This window comes from Capricornis sumatraensis, chromosome 21 (genome assembly GCF_032405125.1).
Source record: "Capricornis sumatraensis isolate serow.1 chromosome 21, serow.2, whole genome shotgun sequence".
Lineage (NCBI taxonomy): Eukaryota > Metazoa > Chordata > Mammalia > Artiodactyla > Bovidae > Capricornis > Capricornis sumatraensis.
The window spans coordinates 27,618,687-27,639,501 of record NC_091089.1 but is presented as its reverse complement, the minus strand read 5'-3'; the positions used below and the strand labels follow the sequence as shown (position 1 = coordinate 27,639,501).

At 40.8% G+C, this 20,815-nt stretch overlaps 1 protein-coding gene across 1 annotated transcript in view; it reads right to left on the bottom strand.

Annotated features, from left to right (window-relative positions):
• Positions 1-20,815, bottom strand: part of GAREM1 (GRB2 associated regulator of MAPK1 subtype 1) — a 232,280-nt gene that overhangs the window by 23,453 nt on the left and 188,012 nt on the right. The window contains exon 4 of the mRNA XM_068993892.1: positions 1,886-3,058. Within this exon, the coding sequence (XP_068849993.1) occupies positions 1,886-3,058 (1,173 nt within the window). The remainder of the gene's footprint in view (positions 1-1,885; positions 3,059-20,815) is intronic.

The window sequence follows — 20,815 nt, the reverse complement described above, 5'->3', positions numbered from 1 at the left end:
GCTCATCAGGCTCCCCGTCCTTGAGATTCTCCAGGCAAGAACACTGGAGTGGGTTGCCATTTCCTTCTCCAATGCATGAAAGTGAAAAGTGAAAGTGAAGTTGTTCAGTCGTGCCCGACTCTCAGCGACCCCATGGACTGCAGCCTACCAGGCTCCTCCGTCCATGGGATTTTCCAGGCGAGAGTACTGGAGTGGGCTGCCATTGCCTTCTCCAAAAGGGAAAGCTACTGGAGTCCAAAATCATTATTTCTGGGGTTACTGATGGTGATGCTTCTAGCATGTGTAGTATGTGGCCCAGTAACTCCATGGTTTGAAGCAAAGCTTTGCACAGCCCAGTGCTTCCAGAGAGGTGCCCTGAGGCCACCTGGTGGGAGCAGAGTGGACAGGACTATGGGGAGAACCCGAGCCCTCCAATCTGTCCTTCAGTCATATGGGTTTTGACTGTAATTCTTCTATTTATTGTGATTCATATAAGTTTTCCTTTATAAAAGAAAGATTTTGCTAGAGAAAGAAAAAAAGGAAACCACTGCCATAGATACTATCAAATAAATGAACAGAATTATATCTAATGCCTTGAGCACTTTTTCCCTTCAGATATAATGAAATTCATGATAAAAAAAAGTGAGGCAAGGTTCAGAGTGCCTGTCAATCAAAAACATGGTCAAAACAGAGGCCCTTTCTCCTCTCCTATATATCTTTTTCCATCACAATTTGACAGATGCCTTCTCAAGTTCTGAGTGAGCTGTGTTTGAGGTGGTGAACAAAACCATGTTGGGCCTGGTTCTGCTCTGAGCTCAATGAGTGTGGGTGAGGACACTCAAGACGCTCTGATGTGCATGAGCACACCCATGATGCTCTGATGTCAGTGTGTGTGCACATCCATGATGCTCTGATCTCAATGCATGTATGTGAGCACACCCAGATGCTTGCATCTCAATGCGTGTGTGTGAGCACACCCATGATGATTTGATCTCAATGTGTGTGAGTGAGCACACCCATGATGCTTTGATCTCAATGTGTGTGAGTGAGCACACCCATGATGCTTTGATCTCAATGTGTATGCATGAGCATACCCATGATGCTCGGATCTCAATGTGTGTGTGTGAGCACATCCATGACACTCTGATCTCAATGTAACTTTGAAGAGAGAGTTACAAATGATGCTGACAGACGACTCTTGATCCTTCTCCCCCACCAAATAAATCTATTCCTTCAGTCTAACTGGTGCTAATATCCACTCTGCTGCTCAGGCTACACATCTCAGAGCGTCTCCTGATTTCTCTCCTTCACTACTCCTGCCCAATTTATCAGTAATACTGCCAGTTGCATCTCTGAAATGTTCCCAAGCAGCTCACTTCTCCCTGCCATCTGCTGCTACCGACGGCTGGAGCTCAGGGCGTCATCATTCCATACCTGTTACCAAGTTCATATCTTTTCTCTGCTCAGCCTTCTGCCCTCTCCTCCCTATTATCTGTACTCCAGGCAGCATGTTTAAACCTCTCCTAATAAAATTCTCTTGAGTTTCTTGGGAAGATTCCCCTGGAAGAGGAAGTGGCAACCCACTCCAGTATTTTTGCCTGGGAAATCCCATGGACAGAGGAGCCTGGTGGGCTATACACTCCATGGGGTCGCAAAGAATCAGACATGACTGAGCAACACACACATACACACATTTCTCATCAAACATAAAGTAAAATTCTAACTCCCAACTGGTAAAAAAAAAAATCTACCAAGTATTTCTATTTCACTCCAAATTCAGCAAATTGCTCATTCTGATCACCTTGCATTGGGGAGTTTTCCTTTCTTTAAGAAAGAAAGTAAATTAGCAGAGAACTGAGCAGAGAGACAGAACTGGCCCATCACCCCCAAAACAGAAAGGACTTACAGCTTCGGATTTGGGAGGCACTGGAGGCGGAGGTAGGGCGATCTCTGCAGATTTCACTGCTGCACCCAGCGCTCCGGGCACAGGAAGGGGAGAGGTTGCACACTTGGACCGGACAGAACCTCGAAACTGGTCGCATCTGCTCTTCTCGCTCAGGGAGCGAGTGAGAGGCTGATGGCTGGGCTTGCCTTCCTCCAGCCACAGCTCTTCATAAGGAAGTTCTGACTTCCCTGCCATGCCCGCAGATTCTTCACCAGCTTCTGGAAAAAGGTAGTCGCTCCCGCTGTCCCCCGAGTCCTGATAGGGTAGGATGTCGTGAGGAAAGGGGGCCCACTCTCCCCCCAGGTCCCTGCAGCCGTGGAGGTTCACCTCGCTGTTGCCATGGAGATTGTTGCCATACACACAGACCGAGAGCCGGTGGAAGGACTGGGTGAGCTCATCGCGAGCGTAGCTAAGGGAATTGGGCACGTGGTTGTGGCCGGCGCACCGGCCCTTCTTGGGGCTCTTACAGTCCTCGTTCCAGTCGGTTTTCACGTCGCGGACTGCCCGTGAATACTCATCGATGTCGAACTGTTCTTGGCAGATACCCAGCCAGTGATGGACCAGGGTTTCGGGCCATCCCTCTCCCTTTACCAGGTGTTCGGGGAGGCTAAACTTGGGCACGGCCAAGTGCAAAGGGAAGTGCATGGGGAGGATCTTGTTGTTCCGCAGCGCACAACAGACCACCACTGTCTTGGTCTGGATGTTCACAAACTTGTAGCGGTGCCCCTCGCGGATGAAGTGGAGGTCGTACGGGTTTCTGGGTGGTGGGCTGGGCACAGTCACGTTCACAGGGAGCCTGGTTTTCTCCACGATGTTGCGGATGGTGTGCTCGCCCTCCTGCATTTGAAGCTCCAGGGGGCTTCGGGTGCTAAACCTGCCCTTGCACTGGAACGGGAGGCTGATGCTCTCGTTGGTCCGGTGATTCATGCAAATGAGGCAGGGCATTTTGCCTTTTCCCAGCTTGCTGATGGAATTGAGTTTCCCAATCTTTTTGAAGATGGTGTTGAGTCGTGACTTCTCCTTGAAAGTCTTTGCATAAAGGATTTCTGCCTGGCCCATTAGAGTGAGTTCATCCCCTGTACACAGGGTGATGTTGTAAACTTCGGTGTCTTCATGGCATTCACCCGAAGCCACCTACAATAGGATAAATAAAATTTCAGGGTTTTCCTTAGTTTATTCACACGGAGAAGTAGAAAACTTGATATTAAGACACAGATGTGTGGGCACAAAGGAAAATGCTGTTTTTAATACTAAATTTAGACACTCCATTTCTCTATTGTGGTTAACAATAACAGGATGATGTTAGTTTTTAGACTTTTAAAAACTTTTTAAAAACTTTTTTTCCTGAAGAACAAGGTACTTTGTATTCCTTAGTAAAATTTCGAGAAATACAGAAGAAAAACATATAAAGAAAATAGCCACGAGCCTGATGACTATGGTTAATGGTCTGATAAACATCTTTCTAGTTTCTTTTCCTATGTATTCTACCATGTAGATAATTATTTTGAGACCTTAATTTTATTACTGTATCTTTTTCAATTATACAAATACTTCCATGAATTCCATGAATACTAATAGGTAGAAAAAGTAGAAAATACCTTTTAAAGTATTAAAATTCTACTACTTTTTTACCTTTAAAGTTTTGCTAATTTTATTAAATTTTCTAAAGTTGGGACAAAGGATTTGAGAAATGTTTCATTTCTCCTATTCTTTTATTATACAAACTACTCACATTAACTGGAAGAATTATTAGAAAATACAGATATAAAAATGAGCAAATTCTATAACCTGACCAGTCACTAAAAATAACTTGTTAACAATTTTATAAAAACAGAAAGAAAAGATGGCAGAGTAGAAGGATGTGAGTACAACTTCTTATGAAACACCAAAGTCATACCTAACTGCTGAACAACCATAGGCTAAAAAAATCCAAACACTGGTTCATATATACATTGGAATACTACTTAGCCATTAAAAGGAATGAAATAATGCCATTTATAGCAACATGGATAGACTTGGAAGTTATCATTCTAAGTGAATTAAGCAAAGACAAATTATCATATGATATTGCTTATATGTGGAATCTAAAAAAAAGCTGACACAAATGAACTTATTTATAACACAGAAACAGACTTAAAGAAAGAACTTATGGTTACCAGCAGGGAAGGGCTGGGGTGAGGGGTCGGTCAGTCGGGAGGTTCAGACTGACATGTGTACACTGCTGTATTGAACATGGGTAACCAACAAGGACCTACTACCACAGGGAACTCAGCTCAATGTTCTGCAATAACCTAAGTGGGAAAAGAACTTAAAAAAGAGATAGCATGTATATGTACAACTTAATCACTTTGCTGTACACTTAAAAGTAACACAAAATTGTTAATCAACTCTATTTTAATATAAAAGTTAAAAATTCTTGAGTGATGTTTTAAGCAAAACTAATATTACTATGCTTATTGCACCACTCAAACTCAAAAATTTAAATTCCTTTTCTACAAAAAGAAACAAGTATATTAGTCTATCTCAGGGATATATATTAATACATATACAATTTTACTGCTCTGCTTCTCACTGTAATTTGTCTATTTTCCTGTGCATATACTCCATTAATATTAATACTGAACATATTCCATTATATATGGTTATGCCTTAATTTATTTGACCAATTCCCTACTGTTAGGCAGATGGGATTTCCCAATTTTTAACAATTATAAATAGTACTGCAAACATTTTATACTTTATTTCCTTAGGATAAAGTCTCAGAAACAGAATGCATGAACAAAGCTGTGTATATATATTTGAAAGGTCTAATATGTGTTGCCCACTGTATTGGGTTGGCCAAAAAGTTTGTTCAGGTTTTTCTGTAAGATGTAATGAAAAACCCAAATTAACTTTTTGGCCAGCCCAATACTTCAGGTGTATTATGTGTGTGTGTGTGCTAAATCAGGAGTGTTACACATATTCATATTTCTTCTTTATGAGGTTGTTTCCCCATACGCATGCTGACTAATGCTTACCAGTATTAAACGTAATGCATGCAACCTGCATTTATTTATGCTTGTAAAATTTTTTTGATATTTATCAGGCTATTTAGAGCTTTTCTTTTGTGAACTGTCTTTTTGTGTCCCTGACCCATTTTTTCTATTGTGATGGTTGTCTTTTCTTTTTAAGATTTATATATCTATTCATGGTTGCACTGGGTCTTGGCTGCTGTGCCCGGGCTTTCTCTAGTTGCAGTGAGCAGGGGCTACTCTTTGTTGTGGTGCTTGGGCTCCTCGTTTTGGTGGCTTCTTTTGTTGCTGGAGCATGGGCTCCAGTAATTGAGACATTTGGGCTTAGCAGTTGTGCACCAGGCTTAGCTGTTCCAAGGCACACGTCTCTTCCCAGACCAGGGATGAACCTGTGTCCCCTACTTCAGCAGACGGACTCTTAACCCCTGGACCACCATGGAAGCCCTGTGATGGTCATCTTACTGACAGCTTTTTATGCAAGGTGAATGTCTTTTATGCTATATATTTCCTAATATGTTGCCTGAATTTCAATTCTATGGCTTAAGTATTAGTTGTTTTGTTTTTTAATGTAGCAAACATTTTAAAAGATTTCCTTTGAGAGTTCATTCTTGGTGTTACGCTCCTTCTTGCTGAGTAGATGCAGATCAGCGGTTGCCATTGAGCTGCGCTTCTGTCCCCTCCCCACCTCCCTGGGTGACCTGACGTTCCAGATTGCTGTGACTGTGACGGTGCTGTTTACATCTAGTGGGCAGAGACGAAGAATGGTGCTAAAAAGGCTTACAAGGCACAGGACAGCCCCCACAGCAAAGATTCATCCAGTCCAATTTTCACGATTGCTGAGGTTGAGAAATGCTGATATCATTAACCAATATTTTCTTCTGCTATTTTGATGGTTTCATTTATTAAATATTTATCTTATTTACATAAAATTTCTTTGGATTATTTAAGATAGGGCTTTAACTTTTTAAATAGCTAACTTAGTGTCCAGTACATTTCCAAATAACCATCCCTTTCATCTCAAATTTGAAGTGCCACATTTACCATATATTAAATTTATAAAACACATACATCCAAATGCATAGATACTTTTTCCTAATGACCTTTCTGCCTATTTTCACATCATAACAATGTTGTTTTAATTTCTATATCCTTATCATACATTTTGAGATCTGATAAACAATAGCCCTCACTTGTGGTTATTCCAAAAACTCAAAGTTTTTGGATAGAAAGGGAAAAGAGAATCAAAGTCAAAAGTCAAGTAACAGACTGAGAGAAAATATTTCCAGTGTATATCACAGAAAAGGAACTAATATCCCTAATACATAAGCAGCTCTTTAAAAATGACCCCAAACCCTCCAGAAAAACAGAAATGTCATGAAAAATCAGCCCACTAAAAAGATGCATACATCTATGAAAAGCTGTTCAACTTCTCTCACAACCAGAGAAATGTCAACTACAATTACACTGAGATACCATTTCTTACCTAGAATACTGATAAATATTCAGAAGCTTGACACTGCACTCAGTTGGTAAAGCTATGGGGAAATAGGCACTCTAGTTCATAGCTGGTGGAAATGCAACATAGTACAAGCCCAGGGGCAGGGACTTCAGCAATATTTAACCAAACTATTCATGCATTTATCCTTCCACTCAGCAATGCTACTTTTAGGAATTTACCCCAAAGATACTTCTCCAACAGTATGAAAGTACACATGTTCAAGGTTATTGATTATAGCATTATTTGTATTTGTAAAATATTGGAATCGATTTAAATGCCCAAACATCAACAACTGATTGAATAAACTATGGTACACACATGAACTGATATTATGTGAGAAAGAAAGAGGACTGTTGTATGGAATGACTTCCAGAATAGACTAAGTTTAATGTATAAGGTATACCACCATCTTGTTTAAGAAAGAAGGAAAAGTTAGTATACATATATTTCTGCCTTTTCTTATAAAGCAACATAAGAAAAATAAACCAGAAAACAACGAAACTGGTTACTTCCAGGAGGGAGGGGAGTGAGGAACCTGGGGGAAGGGACATGAGGGCAAGTGACACCTCGGGGAGGAAACCATGCTAGAGAGTTTCGACTGTTAGAAAGTGGGCTAATGGTCTACATAGTAAAAATAAAAATAATAAAATTAACAAGAAATTAAACAAAAACTGAATGCAAATGGAAACAGATGAACTCAACTGCATTTCAAATGAATAAACTAGTAGTACTGGAGACAGAGAAATAATCAAAGTGCCTGTGGAACACTGACTGTATAGTTCAGTTCAGTCTCTCAGTCGTGTCCGACTCTTCACGACCCCATGAATCACAGCACGCCAGGCCTCCCTGTCCATCACTAACTCCCGGAGTTCACTCAGACTCACATCCATCGAGTCAGTGATGCCATCCAGCCATCTCATCCGCTGTTGTCCCCTTCCCCTCCTGCCCCCAATCCCTCCCAGCACCAGGGTCTTTTCCAATGAGTCAACTCTTTGCATGAGGTGGCCAAAGTATTGGAGTTTCAGCTTTAGCATCAGTCCTTCCAATGAACACCCAGGACTGATCTCCTTTAGAATGGAATGGTTGGATCATCTTGCAGTCCAAGGGACTCTCAAGAGTCTTCTCCAACACCACAGTTCAAAAGCATCAATTCTTCAGTGCTCAGCTTTCTTCACAGTCCAACTCTCACAACCATACATGACTACTGGAAAAACCATAGCCTTGACTAGACAGACCTTTGTTGGCAAAGTAACGTCTCTGCTTTTCAATATGCTATCTAGGTTGGTCACAACTTTCCTTCTAAGGAGTGTCTTTTAATTTCATGGCTGCAATCACTATCTGCAGTGATTTTGGAGCCCCCCAAAATAAAGTCAGCCACTGTTTCCCCATCTATTTCCCATGAAGTGATGGGACCAGATGCCATGATCTTCATTTTCTGAATGTTGAGTTTTAAGCCAACTTTTTCACTCTCCTCTCTCACCGTCATCAAGAAGCTTTTTAGTTCCTCTTCACTTTTTGCCATAAGAGTGGTGTCATCTGCATATCTGAGGTTATTGATATTTCTCCTGGCAATCTTTTTTTTTATTAATAAAAAATAAAAATTTATTTATTTTAATTGGAGGTTAATTACAATATTGTATTGGTTTTGTCATACATCAACATGAATCCGCCACAGGTATACACGTGTTCCCCATCCTGAATCCCCCTCCCCGTACCATCCCTCTGGGTCGTCTCTGTGCACCAGCCCCTAGCATCCAGTATCATGCATCGTCCCAGCAATCTTGATTCCAGCCTGTGCTTCTTCCAGCCCAGTGTTTCTCATGATGTACTGTGCATAGAAGTTAAATAAGCAGGGTGATAATATACAGCCTTGACATACTCCTTTTCCTATTTGGAACCAGTCTGTTCCATGTCCAGTTCTAACTGTTGCTTCCCGACCTGCATACAGATTTCTCAAGAGGCAGGTCAGGTGGTCTGGTATCCCCATCTCTTTCAGAATTTTCCACAGTTTATTGTGATCCACACAGTCAAAGGCTTTGGCACAGTCAATAAAGCAGAAATAGATGTTTTTCTGGAACTCTCTTGCTTTTTCCATGATCCAGTGGATGTTGGCAATTTGATCTCTGGTTCCTCTGCCTTTTCTAAAACCATCTTGAACATCTGGAAGTTCATGGTTCACGTATTGCTGAAGCCTGGCTTGGAGAATTTTGAGCATTACTTCACTAGCATGTGAGATGAGTGCAATTGTGCGGCAGTTTGAGCATTCTTTGGCATTGCCTTTCTATGGGATTGGAATGAAAACTGACCTTTTCCAGTCCTGTGGCCACTGCTGAGTTTTCCAAATTTGCTGGCATATTGAGTGCAGCACTTTCACAGCATCATCTTTTAGGATTTGAAATAGCTCAACTGGGATTCCATCACATCCACTAGCTTTGTTTGTAGTGATGCTTTCTAAGGCCCACCTGACCTCACATTCCAGGATGTCTGGCTCTAGGTGAGTGAGCACACCATCGTGATTATCTGGGTCGTGAAGATCTTTTTTGTACAGTTCTTCTCTGTATTCTTGCCACCTCTTCTTAATATCTTCTGCTTCTGTTAGGTCCATACCATTTCTGTCCTTTATCGAGCCCATCTGTGCATGAAATGTTCCCTTGGTATCTCTCATTTTCTTGAAGAGATCTCTAGTCTTTCCTATTCTGTTGTTTTCCTCCATTTCTTTGCATTGATCGCTGAGGAAGGCTTTCTTATCTCTCCTTGCTATTCTTTGGAACTCTGCATTCAGATGCTTATATCTTTCCTTTTCTCCTTTGCTTTTCGCTTCTCTTCTTCTCACTTCTCTTCTTTTCACAGCTATTTGTAAGGCCTCCTCAGACAGCCTTTTTGCCTTTTTGCATTTCTGTTTCTTGGGGATGGTCTTGATCCCTGTCTCCTATACAATGTCACGAACCTCCGTCCATAGTTCATCAGGCACTCTATCAGATCTAGTCCCTTAAATCTATTTCTCACTTCCACTGTATAATCATAAGGGATTTGATTTAGGTCATATCTGAATGGTCTAGTGGTTTTCCCTACTTTCTTCAATTTCAGTCTGAATTTGGCAATAAGGAGTTCATGATCTGAGCCACAGTCAGCTCCTGGTCTTGTTTTTTCTGACAGTATAGAGCTTCTCCATCTTTGGCTTGCAGAGAACATAATCTATTTGATTTCGGTGTTGACCATCTGGTGTCCATGTGTAGAGTCTTCTTGTTGGAAGAGGGTGTCGGGAAAACAAAAGACCGACCAAGATTGTGTTCTTTTTAGTAGATTTATTTTGCATAGAGCTATAGGGACAGCGAATCTGAAACAACTTTACATGTGTTGTAGGATTCAACAAATGAATAAATGTGTCCATAGTTTGGGAGTTTTCACTGTGGCAGGGGAGACAGAAGTATGGAATTGAGAAAAGCAAGAAAGAATTTCATGGAGTTGGACTGGAATTGAAGGCATTAGTATGAACTCATAATTTTAAGAACACACACACACAAACACACATTAGTCAGCTTTGTCCTTTCAAACAGAAAACAAGCAAAGACTCCCACTATCACCATTCCTCATTAAAAGGAACCAGGGCTCCTGGAATAAGTGACTGATTCCAAGGCTAGCGTAAGAAAGAGAAAAGATGAGCTGGGAATGTTCTGTAGTGCTGGGAAGTAAAGAAATGCTCTTAAGATGATGGGATCCTGTCAGAAGGATACAGGCCTGAATTAGCCCCCACTGGTCCATATTGTTAACAAAAAGATGAATGAATGAAAAAAATGAGTGGGGGAAAACCTGACAAATGTAGAGAAGTGGTGGGACTGGAAAAATTATAATTTTGTACTTATTACAGTAAAGATTATATGCTAGAATCATTAATAGTTACTGAATTTATGGAAGTTTGATTAAAGAAATGGTAATGGGCAAGATCTTAAAATGTCTTCGTCCAGAAGCTTATTAATTGCCAGAGGAGGAAAAGTAATTGTAGAGGGTAGAAACAAGTGATAAAATCTAAACTCACCCAAAAGAAGTGTATTTCCATCACGTACCTGTGGGTATGATTCCCTGAGAGAGTCAGAACCTCACTCACGTAACATTCCAACTACAAGGGCATTCATTAGTGGAATCTAATCATGAGCAAATATCAGACAAACCCCAAATGAGAAATATTCTGTAAAATATCTAGTGTGTATTCTTAAAAAACATCCATGTGACGAAAAACAAAGAAAAGTTGAAGAACTGTTCCAGATTAAAGTGAAAGAACGAAATGAAAAGTAAATGTAACACATGATTCTGGAGTGAATTCTGTACTGAAAGAAAGAATGCTATAAAGTCCTATATTGGGACACTTGGCAAAGTCAGAATATAGACTGTAAATAAAAGTACTGTTATCAATGCACTGTGCTTACATAAAAAAATACCCTTATTCTTCAGAAATATACACTGACTACTAAGGGGCAAAGGGCATAACATATACAATTCATTCTTGAATGGTTCAGAAAAGTGTCAGTTATACATATATATGTATATATGTGGGCATACAGAATGATAAAACAAGTGTGCAAAATGCTAAGAGCTGGTGAATCGAAAGTGGTTAGGGAGATCTTATATTACTCCTGCAACAATTCTTTAAGACAGAAGTTATTTCAAAATAAAAACTTCAAAGAAAATATGACAGTAGGAAATTTTAGATTTTTTTAAGATATTAATCTATTTCTCCAGATGAACTTTATCTTTGGCTGTGCTGAGTTTTCACTGTGCACGGGCTTTTCCCCCCTAGTATCAGCAAGCAGGGGCTAAACTCTAGTTCTGGTGCACAGGCTTCTCATTGCTGTGGCTTTTCTTGCTGCAGAGCATGGCCTGTAGGGCACATGGCTCTAGAGCACAGGCTCAGTAGTTGTGGCACTTGGGCTCAGCTGTTCTGCAGCAGGTAGGGTCCTCCAGGACCAAAGACTGAATCTGTCCCCTGCATTAGAGCCACCAGGGGAGCCTCCCACCCGCCACAAACCTTAGTATCATCCTGTCCATGGTTTGCATTGGTAATTTTATTGGAAGCACATCTACATGGTGCTTTTTTGGTAAGAAGTAACATCATGATAGTCATATTTCCAAAGTCACATGAAAACTCTCATCATGTACTCAGATCTTTTATTTCCCTCATTGGTATTTAAGTCTGCCTTTGTTATCAGTCCCTGAATATTACTGTTCATTTGTGTTGTTAAGTATGCTTTGTTGATATTCTGTGTCCAGTAATCTTATTGTAATAGTTTTCCCAGTTCATTTTCTTGGGATTCCTAGGTGATTGTTTTTTATGCAAACAAAAATTTTTTGTTTCATTTTTAAAGTTTTCATCCTTTCTCCTCATAATAGAGTGGTGGTGGTAAGAGTGTCATTTCAGATTTAAATGTGAATATCACTTGTGTTTTAACATCAACTATGAAAAAATCTGTCAGTTTGAAATGGATATTTAAAAAAATCATTATTACTGATTTGTCTTTCCAATTCTAGCTTTCTAAGTTTCTACAATGAAATTAAATTTTATTTTTTTACCAAACGCTGTTTCTGTATCCAATAAGATAGTCATGTGTTTATTTTAAATTTTGATGTATGGATTTTATATTATAACAGTATATTTCCAGATATTAAAACAACCCTGTGCTGTGCTTAGTCGTTTAGTTGCGTCCGACTCTTTGCGACCCCATGGACTGTAGCCCGCCAGGCTCCTCTGTCCATGGGGATTCTCCAGACAAGAATACTAGGGTGGGTTGCCATGCCCTCCTCCAGGGGATCTTCCCAACCCAGGGATCGAACCCAGGTCTCCATTGCAGGTGGATTCTTTACCAGCTGAGCCACCAGGGAAGTCCCAAAGCAACCCTACGTGCCTGAAATAATCTCTGCGTGATCATGGTGCACTTAAAAGTATACTGCAAGATTCTCCTAAACAGCATGTGGTCTATGTGTGAGGTACTGGGCCGGCCAAAAACTTTGTTGGGATTTCCATTGCATCTTATGGAAAACACCAACGAACTTTTTGGCCGACCCAATATCAGTCACAGGTGAGATTAGCCTCTGGTTCTATTTTATCTTTATCATGTTTAGTATCAGGCTTACATTAAGCCTGAGATGGATTTTTTTCTTGTATGTTACCAAAGCATCTTGGGTAAAGTGACTTAAGCATATTGCTTAATGGGTAGTAATCATTATGTTCTTGGAGAACTAAGTAGTAAGAATCCTTGTAAATAATTTCTTACTCATTCCAGGGCATCTTTACATAATTTTAACCTTGGGCAAAAGCCAATTAACAGCAGTGCTATAAAAACCAGACAGTTCTGTTGTCTCTGGCCAGGAATTATTCTGGAGGAGGCATTTATCAGCACATAAATGGCAGAAGAATATTGCTTTTAACAGGAGTTCAGGCTCCAAAGGTTTAAGATCCATTTTAGGGGACTCAGATAAGTTTTATAATTATTTTTTGACAAGACCTCAACTTAACTGTGTTTATTTTTGGTCTCAGCATTCACATGGACTTCTCTATATTGGAGTTAGTTTAGGAATTTAAATCAATAACAAATAAATAAAATTTAACTTTTATTTGGAATACTTTCAGATTTGTAGGATAGTTGCAAAGATAGTACAGAGAGTAGCTGTATACACTTCACCTAGCGTCTTCTATTAACATCTTATAAAACCATGGCACATTATCAAACTAAGAAATGAACATTGGTATAGTCTATTAACTACATTATAAGCTTTATTTGGATTTCACTGAATTTTTCAACAAAGGTCCTTTTTCTGTTTCCAGATCAAACCAGGATACCATATTGCACCCAGTTCTCTGTTCTGTGAATTTCTTGAACTTGCCTTGTTTCTTTATGATCTTGACAGTTTCCACCTGATTTTACAAATAAAGTTTTATTAGGACACTGCTACGCCCATTTGTTTCTGCATGGTCTGTGGCTGCCTTCATGCTCCACTGGCAATGTTGAGTAGCTGCAACAGAGACTGTACGGCCTGCAAACTCCAAACTATTCACTCTTTGTCCCTTTACAGAAAAAGTCTGCTGATCCCTGGTGATGAATAAATGAACCACAGCCTTAGGAAGGCAATGGCAACCCACTCCAGTACTCTTGCCTGGAAAACTCCATGGATGGAGGAGCCTGGTAGGCTACAGTCCATGGGGTCACAAAGAGTTGGACACGACTGAGCAACTTCACTCAGCCTTAGGAAATTAATTGGTACCATACTATCAATGGTACAATACTAACAACTAAGCTACAACATGAGTTGGAATCCTGTTTACTGTTAAGTAACCTTAGAAAAAGTTTTGCCATTTTGTTCTATTTATTTATTATTTTTGGCTGTGCTGGATCTTTGCTGTGGCACTTGGGCTTAGGTGGCATGTGGCATGTGGGACCTCAGCTTTCCAATCAGGGATTGAACCCAGATCCCTTGCACTGGAAGGCGAATTCTTAACATTGGACACATTGGAGCACCAGGGAAGTCCTGTGTTTTACCTTTCTGAGTCTCAGCTTCCTCATCTGGAAAATGAGAACACCATCAGCGACTTCTCAAGCTTAATTACTGTAGGTAAACAACTTCCCACAGTGGTACGCTCTCCGTAACAACTGTTATTACTTTTATTAACAATAATTCTTAAAAGTTTTAATTTTTATAATTGTTTCACGTTGCCTTTCACGTCTCTGTATTTTCAGGTTGTTTTCTGTTTTCATGCACTACTGCTTTCAAGCCCAAACCACTGTCTCTAAGCATTATCTTTCCTTTTGTACCAAAGAACTGCTCAAAATTTTTTTTGAATGTGTTATCCCGGAATAAAACTTAATGTCAGAATAGGGCCTGAAATATCATTACAGTTACATCCCAAAGGAAGTGAACATATTGAAATGATTCATAATACACTGTTTTAGGATAAACTGGTCTCCAACAAGCTCAGAGGCAGTGCTGTACTTCCTTTTTATTGGAACTTGGCAAAATAAAAACTTGGCAGTCCATCCATTTAGATCAGGTTGGAGACAGGAATGTTAAGAGAAAGCATTCTCATGAGATTTGAGACACACACACACACACACACACACACACACACACACACACGTTCACTCATACAACAAACTGCTTCCAGGGAACAGGGAGCCAACAGTGCTTCTCAAACATGAGGGAATAAGAAGAAGAAACATCTCTTTCTAGCTTCCAGAGTCAGTAACTTTGGTACTGACTATTTTTCCTTATTTACCTTTATAAACATACACCTTCCAGGATGAAAAAAATCATAGATCTGGTGGGTACCGCACACCAAATGAAACTGAAAGAGAATGTCCACATGCTTTGTGAGGCAGAATTCACACAGATTAAACAGACCAAAACCATCTTCAATAAATGTCATGCTCCAGGCGCACGCAACAGTTTTGTCTACAGATTCCTGTACGTCTGTACTTCTAAAGGAAGTTACTCCTACTGCCATACATAAAAAAGTGCGTAACATATGTGCACACAATCTGTGATTCCAAGCTTCCAACTCTGATGTCACCGTTCACACTGGCAATTAGCTCTGCAAGTATTAGGAGACTAGTGTACTGACCGATCTTGTGGTCACTGTCAGTGACAGAGGAAGGAGCTCATAAATAAGTGTTTTTCCTTTGGCAGCTGAGCCAAACAATCTCCTCTGGTTTCTACACATGTGATTTATTTGCATAATTTCTTTAAGATTTTTTTTTTTTTTTAATAGCAAAAGAAACAGCGTGTTCTGTCCTAAGTGCTTGGGTATGCGTGCCTGGCTAACATTTCCAGTTTCAATGTTTCCTGAGAGGAAGTCATTCAAAGTGTGTTATCTAAACAACTCTAACAGGTCTAATCCAGGAAACTATCAGGGTTTTACTGTTCATAACACCATTCAGAGTTAATACCCCAGGGTCAAGCAACATTTAAAAACACTGACGTAAAATTTTACACACACACTCTCTCTCCCTCTCCCTGGCTCTGTTAACAGGCAACTTTTCTCCTAAGAACAGTTCTTTTAGAGACTGACATGAAAAAAAAAATCAGGATTGATCTGACCGATATTTGGTTAGACAGTATTTGATCAATATTAGATCTCTTCCTCCCCAAACTTCAGTTTTTATAACTCTTTTCTACGGGAAAACGGCAGAAAACGGGAAGCAAAGGGCATCAAGAGTTAAGACAAATGTCAATCCTGAGCGTTTTATTTTTTTAAACAGGAAATAGGGCAAGGATGACAAATACAATGGCCATGATTTAATTTGTGACGGCGCAAAGGAGGGCTTGCCAACCGGTAGTTTTTCAGAGGAGGTCTCGAAACCACAGATGACAAAAAAAGCACTGGGCTGTCTTCAAACATTGAAATAATTAGCCTCACCATTGTATCCAATTTTATCGTTCTGAGTGACTCTTGAAAATAAATGACATCTGAATCGTGGTAAGGAAAAGATGCGATTTTTAAAAACTGGAAATTACAAATAAAAATTGGCCACTTCTAAATTCATTCACTCTTCCATTTTAAAATTCATTCTTACATCTGACAAAATTCAGGCTGCAGAGTAATTGATAATTTCTGATCTCTCTGAAATGTAGCCCCCAAAAAAGGCAGTGAAATAAAGGCCGCTGAGCAACCAAAAGAGATGTGACATGAGGGCTTATGGAAAAGCCTTTAAGGACCTTAATATAGAGTACTTCTTCCTATCTAACTAAACTCTACCCAACTTGGTTACCAGTTTTCAACCCACTGCAGAACAGAAGTGGTAACTGAAACGAAATATGGACTCTTAAAGAGGAACCTAACAAACATAAGAGGCAACAAACAATTTAAATGAGACCATAAAACACCTAATTCTTAGGGTATGGGGTCTTTCCATTTAAAGGTAAAACTATATCGACCCGGAGATGAGAATGAGTTTATATTTTGTTCAAGTACTTCTCTTTCGGATGATAGAAAGTGCAATCCATTTTAAGAAACTCAAGAGAAAATTACAGTCATTTTACACAGGATTTTTGTTATAATTCAGTTACCCCCAGAGCTGGCTACCCTAAAATTAATCATGTTCCAAAGGTTCTAGAAGAGGTAGGAAATGCCAGAGCAAATAAGCCTTATCCATTAAAAAAAAAAAAAAAAAACACAGGGGGAAGACACTTGTCTGACATCATTAAAAACATACAACCCGAGAAGGATTCCTTTACTGAATGGTCAAGACAGAAACTAGGACTGGGATCATAAACTAGGAATGATGTGACCACCATGACTGATCTATCAGTTCAGTTCAGTTCAGTCGCTCAGTCGTGTCTGACTCTTTGTGACCCCATGAATCGCAGCACGCCAGGCCTCCCTGTCCATCACCATCTCCCGGAGTTTACTCAGACTCATGTCCATCGAGTCCGTGATGCCATCCAGCCATCTCATCCTCTGTCGTCCCCTTCTCCTCCTGCCCCCAATCTCTCCCAGCATCAGAGTCTTTCCCAATGAGTCAACTCTTTGCATGAGGTGTCCAAAGTACTGGAGCTTCAGCTTTAGCATCATTCCTTCCAAAGAAATCCCAGGACTGATCTCCCTCAGAATGGACTGGTTGGATCTCCTTGCAGTCCAGGGGACTCTCAAGAGTCTTCTCCAACACCACAGTTCAAAAGCATCAATTCTTCGGTGCTCAGCCTTCTTCACAGTCCAACTCTCACATCCATACATGACCACAGGAAAAACCATAGCCTTGACTAGATGGACTGATCTATACTCTTAATAAAACAAAACAACCAAAAAACTCAGAATTCAGTTCCACTATTTTGTATTACTTTACAGGATGACCATAGGATGGTCCATGTACCCAGAGTAAAGTCTAGCCATAAGCTGTTTTGCCTTTTAAAAGGCAAACACAGGACTTCCCTGGTGGTCCAGTGGTTAAGAATCCGCCTGCCAAGGCAGGAGGGCAGGGGTTTGATCCCTGGTCTGGGAAGATCTCACACGCCGAGGAGCAACCAAGCCCGTGTGCCACAACAAAGACCCAGTGCAGCCAAAAGTAAGTAAATAAATGTTTTAAAAAGTAAACATGATCGGAGAGATGGCAGGGAGTAAAATAATTATGACAAGGGTTAGAATCAAGAGCAGCCCAAACCCTCTCCCTGAATGTATTTTCAAAGCCTTGTCTGTAGTGTGTTCTAAGATGAGTTGAGGAAGTAATATGACATATGTTTAATTTGTTAGCTATTTTACATATGGAAACAAAATACGGTCTAACCTGCTGGCAGAGCAGGAAGATATTTCTTCAGCACTTTTTCAGATGGAAACTTTAAAAAGGGGAACGAATATATTAAGATAAAAGGCACACAGACTGCCTCAAGTCAATGGCTTGGGGGGAAAACTGGCTGATTCTCAGGAAGTTAAAAGCCTTGGAAAACATCCAAGGTTCAGCATCAAGTTGCAGGAATCATATTAAACTTTATAACTCTTGCTTATTGATTCAGTGACGCATTCTGGCCACTTCCTTGTATCTTCAGCACTGCTTCAAGCAACAAGGCAAGAACCCACCTTATTTCTCTGTGAATACTGGCTGATACTTAAAAAAAAAAATGCTGGTTAATGTGTTACACTAGCATTTTTGAAGGGGTTCATTTTGACACGTGCTATCTAATTAGAAACTGCATCCAGTGCTGACAGAAAACATCAAGTGTACTAGCAGAGTTTCATTTCTGAAATACTGGCAATATGCTCAGGAATGAAGTAAGGTCTTAAAAATTGCCAGATGTAACATTCACAAAAGTTGCCAAATCCTGTGTGTCAGACCATCAACATTTCAGATACAAAAGGCAGAAGGATTTGACTAGGCAGTAATTATTGAATACACCTATTTACATTTTTTTAAGAAAATGAATTTATCATGTAAGCTATTGTGTCTATGTGAAAGGATCTTCTGATCATTGTCATGGGCCTTATCTCAGATCTATAGACAGAATGCGAGGGAGTAAAAAAGATGACTGGATTGGATTAGGGGACCAGGCTTTGCAGCTAAGTCATTTTGTGGTTTTGTATGAATCAATGAAGTCAGCTGACATCTGTTTCTCAGTTTTCCTGTTTATTAAAAGGAGGAGTGGGACGGGGCGATGTGTAAGGGCCTTTCCAGATCTAACATTTGATGATCATCAAAACACTGAGTCTATAAATTCCCTAGTCCTGCTGGATTATTTATAATGGTGTTTCACTTTATTCTTGGTCATGTTTCTCAGCACTGAGAAACTTCGCTGTCACTCAAGTTCTCCGAACTTTAAATGATTTTATTTTCCCTATTAAAAAAAAAGATGATCCTGGGGCTTCCCTGGTGGCTCAGTGGTGGAGAATCCACCTGCCAGTGCAGGAGACACCCATTTGATTCCTGGTCCGCGAAGATCCCACGTGCTACAGAAAAATTAAGCCTGTGTGCCGCAACTACTGAGCCTGTGCTCTAAAACCTGGGAGCTGCAACTACTGAGCGCGCTGCCACAGCTACTGCAGCCGCGCCCTGGAGCCTGTCGCAATGACAAGCTCCAACTACAGAGCGGCCCTCGCTTGCCACAACTAGAGAAAAGCCCACACAGCAAGGAGGACCCGGCACAGCCAAAAATAACTGAATAATAAAAAAGACACTGAAACCTGTGCCAGAAACAGATGCCAAACCCAGTTCTCAGGAGCCGATACCCAGGTGACAGGACTGTCAGCGGAGCTCTGACCCAGCCCACAGGAAATGGTTTTTACGAGGTCTGTGCAGGCTTAAGTGGTGACTAGACCACCTGACCTGCCTTTTGAGAAATCCGTATGCAGGTCAGGAAGCAACAGTTAGAACTGGACATGGAACAACAGACTGGTTCCAAATAGGAAAAGGAGTACGTCAAGGCTGTATATTGTCACCCTGCTTATTAAACTTATATGCAGAGTACATCATGAGAAATGCTGGACTGGAAGAAACAGAAGCTGGAATCAAGATTGCCGGGAGAAATATCAATAACCTCAGATATGCAGATGACACCACCTTTATGGCAGAAAGTGAAGAGGAGCTAAAAAGCCTCCTGATGAAAGTGAAAGAGGAGAGCAAAAAAGTTGGCTTAAAGCTCAACATTCAGAAAACCAAGATCATGGCATCCGATCCCATCACTTCATGGGAAATAGATGTGGAAACAGTGTCAGACTTTATTTTTGGGGGCTTCAAAATCACTGCAGATGGTGATTGCAGCCATGAAATTAAAAGACGCTTACTCCTTGGAAGAAAAGTTATGACCAACCTAGACAGCATATTCAAAAGCAGAGATATTACTTTGCTGATTAAGGTCCGTCTAGTCAAGGCTATGGTTTTCCCAGTGGTCATGTATGGATGTGAGAGTTGGACTGTGAAGAAAGCTGAGCACTGAAGAATTGATGCTTTTGAACTGTGTTGTTGGAGAAGACTCTTGAGAGTCCCTTGGACTGCAAGGAGATCCAACCAGTCCATTCTGAGGGAGATCAGCCCTGGGATTTCTTTGGAAGGAATGATGCTAAAGCTGAAACTCCAATACTTTGGCCACCTCATGCAAAGAGTTGACTCTTTGGAAAAGACTCTGATGCTGGGAGGGATTGGGGGCAGGAGGAGAAGGGGACGACGGAGGATGAGATGGCTGGATGGCATCACTGACTCGATGGATGCGAATCTGAGTGAACTCCGGGAGTTGGTGATGGACAGGGAGGCCTGGTGTGCTGCGATTCATGGGGTCACAAAGAGTCGGACACAACTGAGCGACTGAACTGAGCTGAACTGAACTGATGCTCCATACGGGATCGAAATGTCACACAGTTCCTGAGCTGGGGCATGTTGCCCAGTGGAGACAATGCAAACTTATTATTCTGCCTCCAGGGAAATCTATGCTGGAATGGCTGAGATCTTGGACTTCACTAACTGGAATGAAAAGAGCAACGTTACAGCATCCAGGTTAGCGCGTTCGGGCACCCTCAGAGTGGAGAGGAGTCGTTTGAATCTGGAAAGCTTCTGGGCGACAGTACTGAAGTCAAGATGCCTCTTCCCTAGTTAAGGAGAGCTGCAAGCTACCCACTGCTAAGTCCAAGGCTGTGCTTTGTTCTCGCTCTCTCTGCAAATGTCACAGAAAAGACAACTTACAAAACTTAGCTTTAGTCTTATTTTGATGGGAGAAAATACATGTGTGGGGAAATTTCTTACTATTACTGGGCTGGGTTTGCGAGGCTAGGAGACATTTTAAATAATTCACTAGGTACTGGCATGTATGTTCTGGCATAAGAAGGCTCCAAAAAAGTATTTGAGGTGAAAGGGTATTCAGAAACAACAACAACATATGTACTGTGTTCTCAATATTCAGTCACAGGGTATAAAGTAC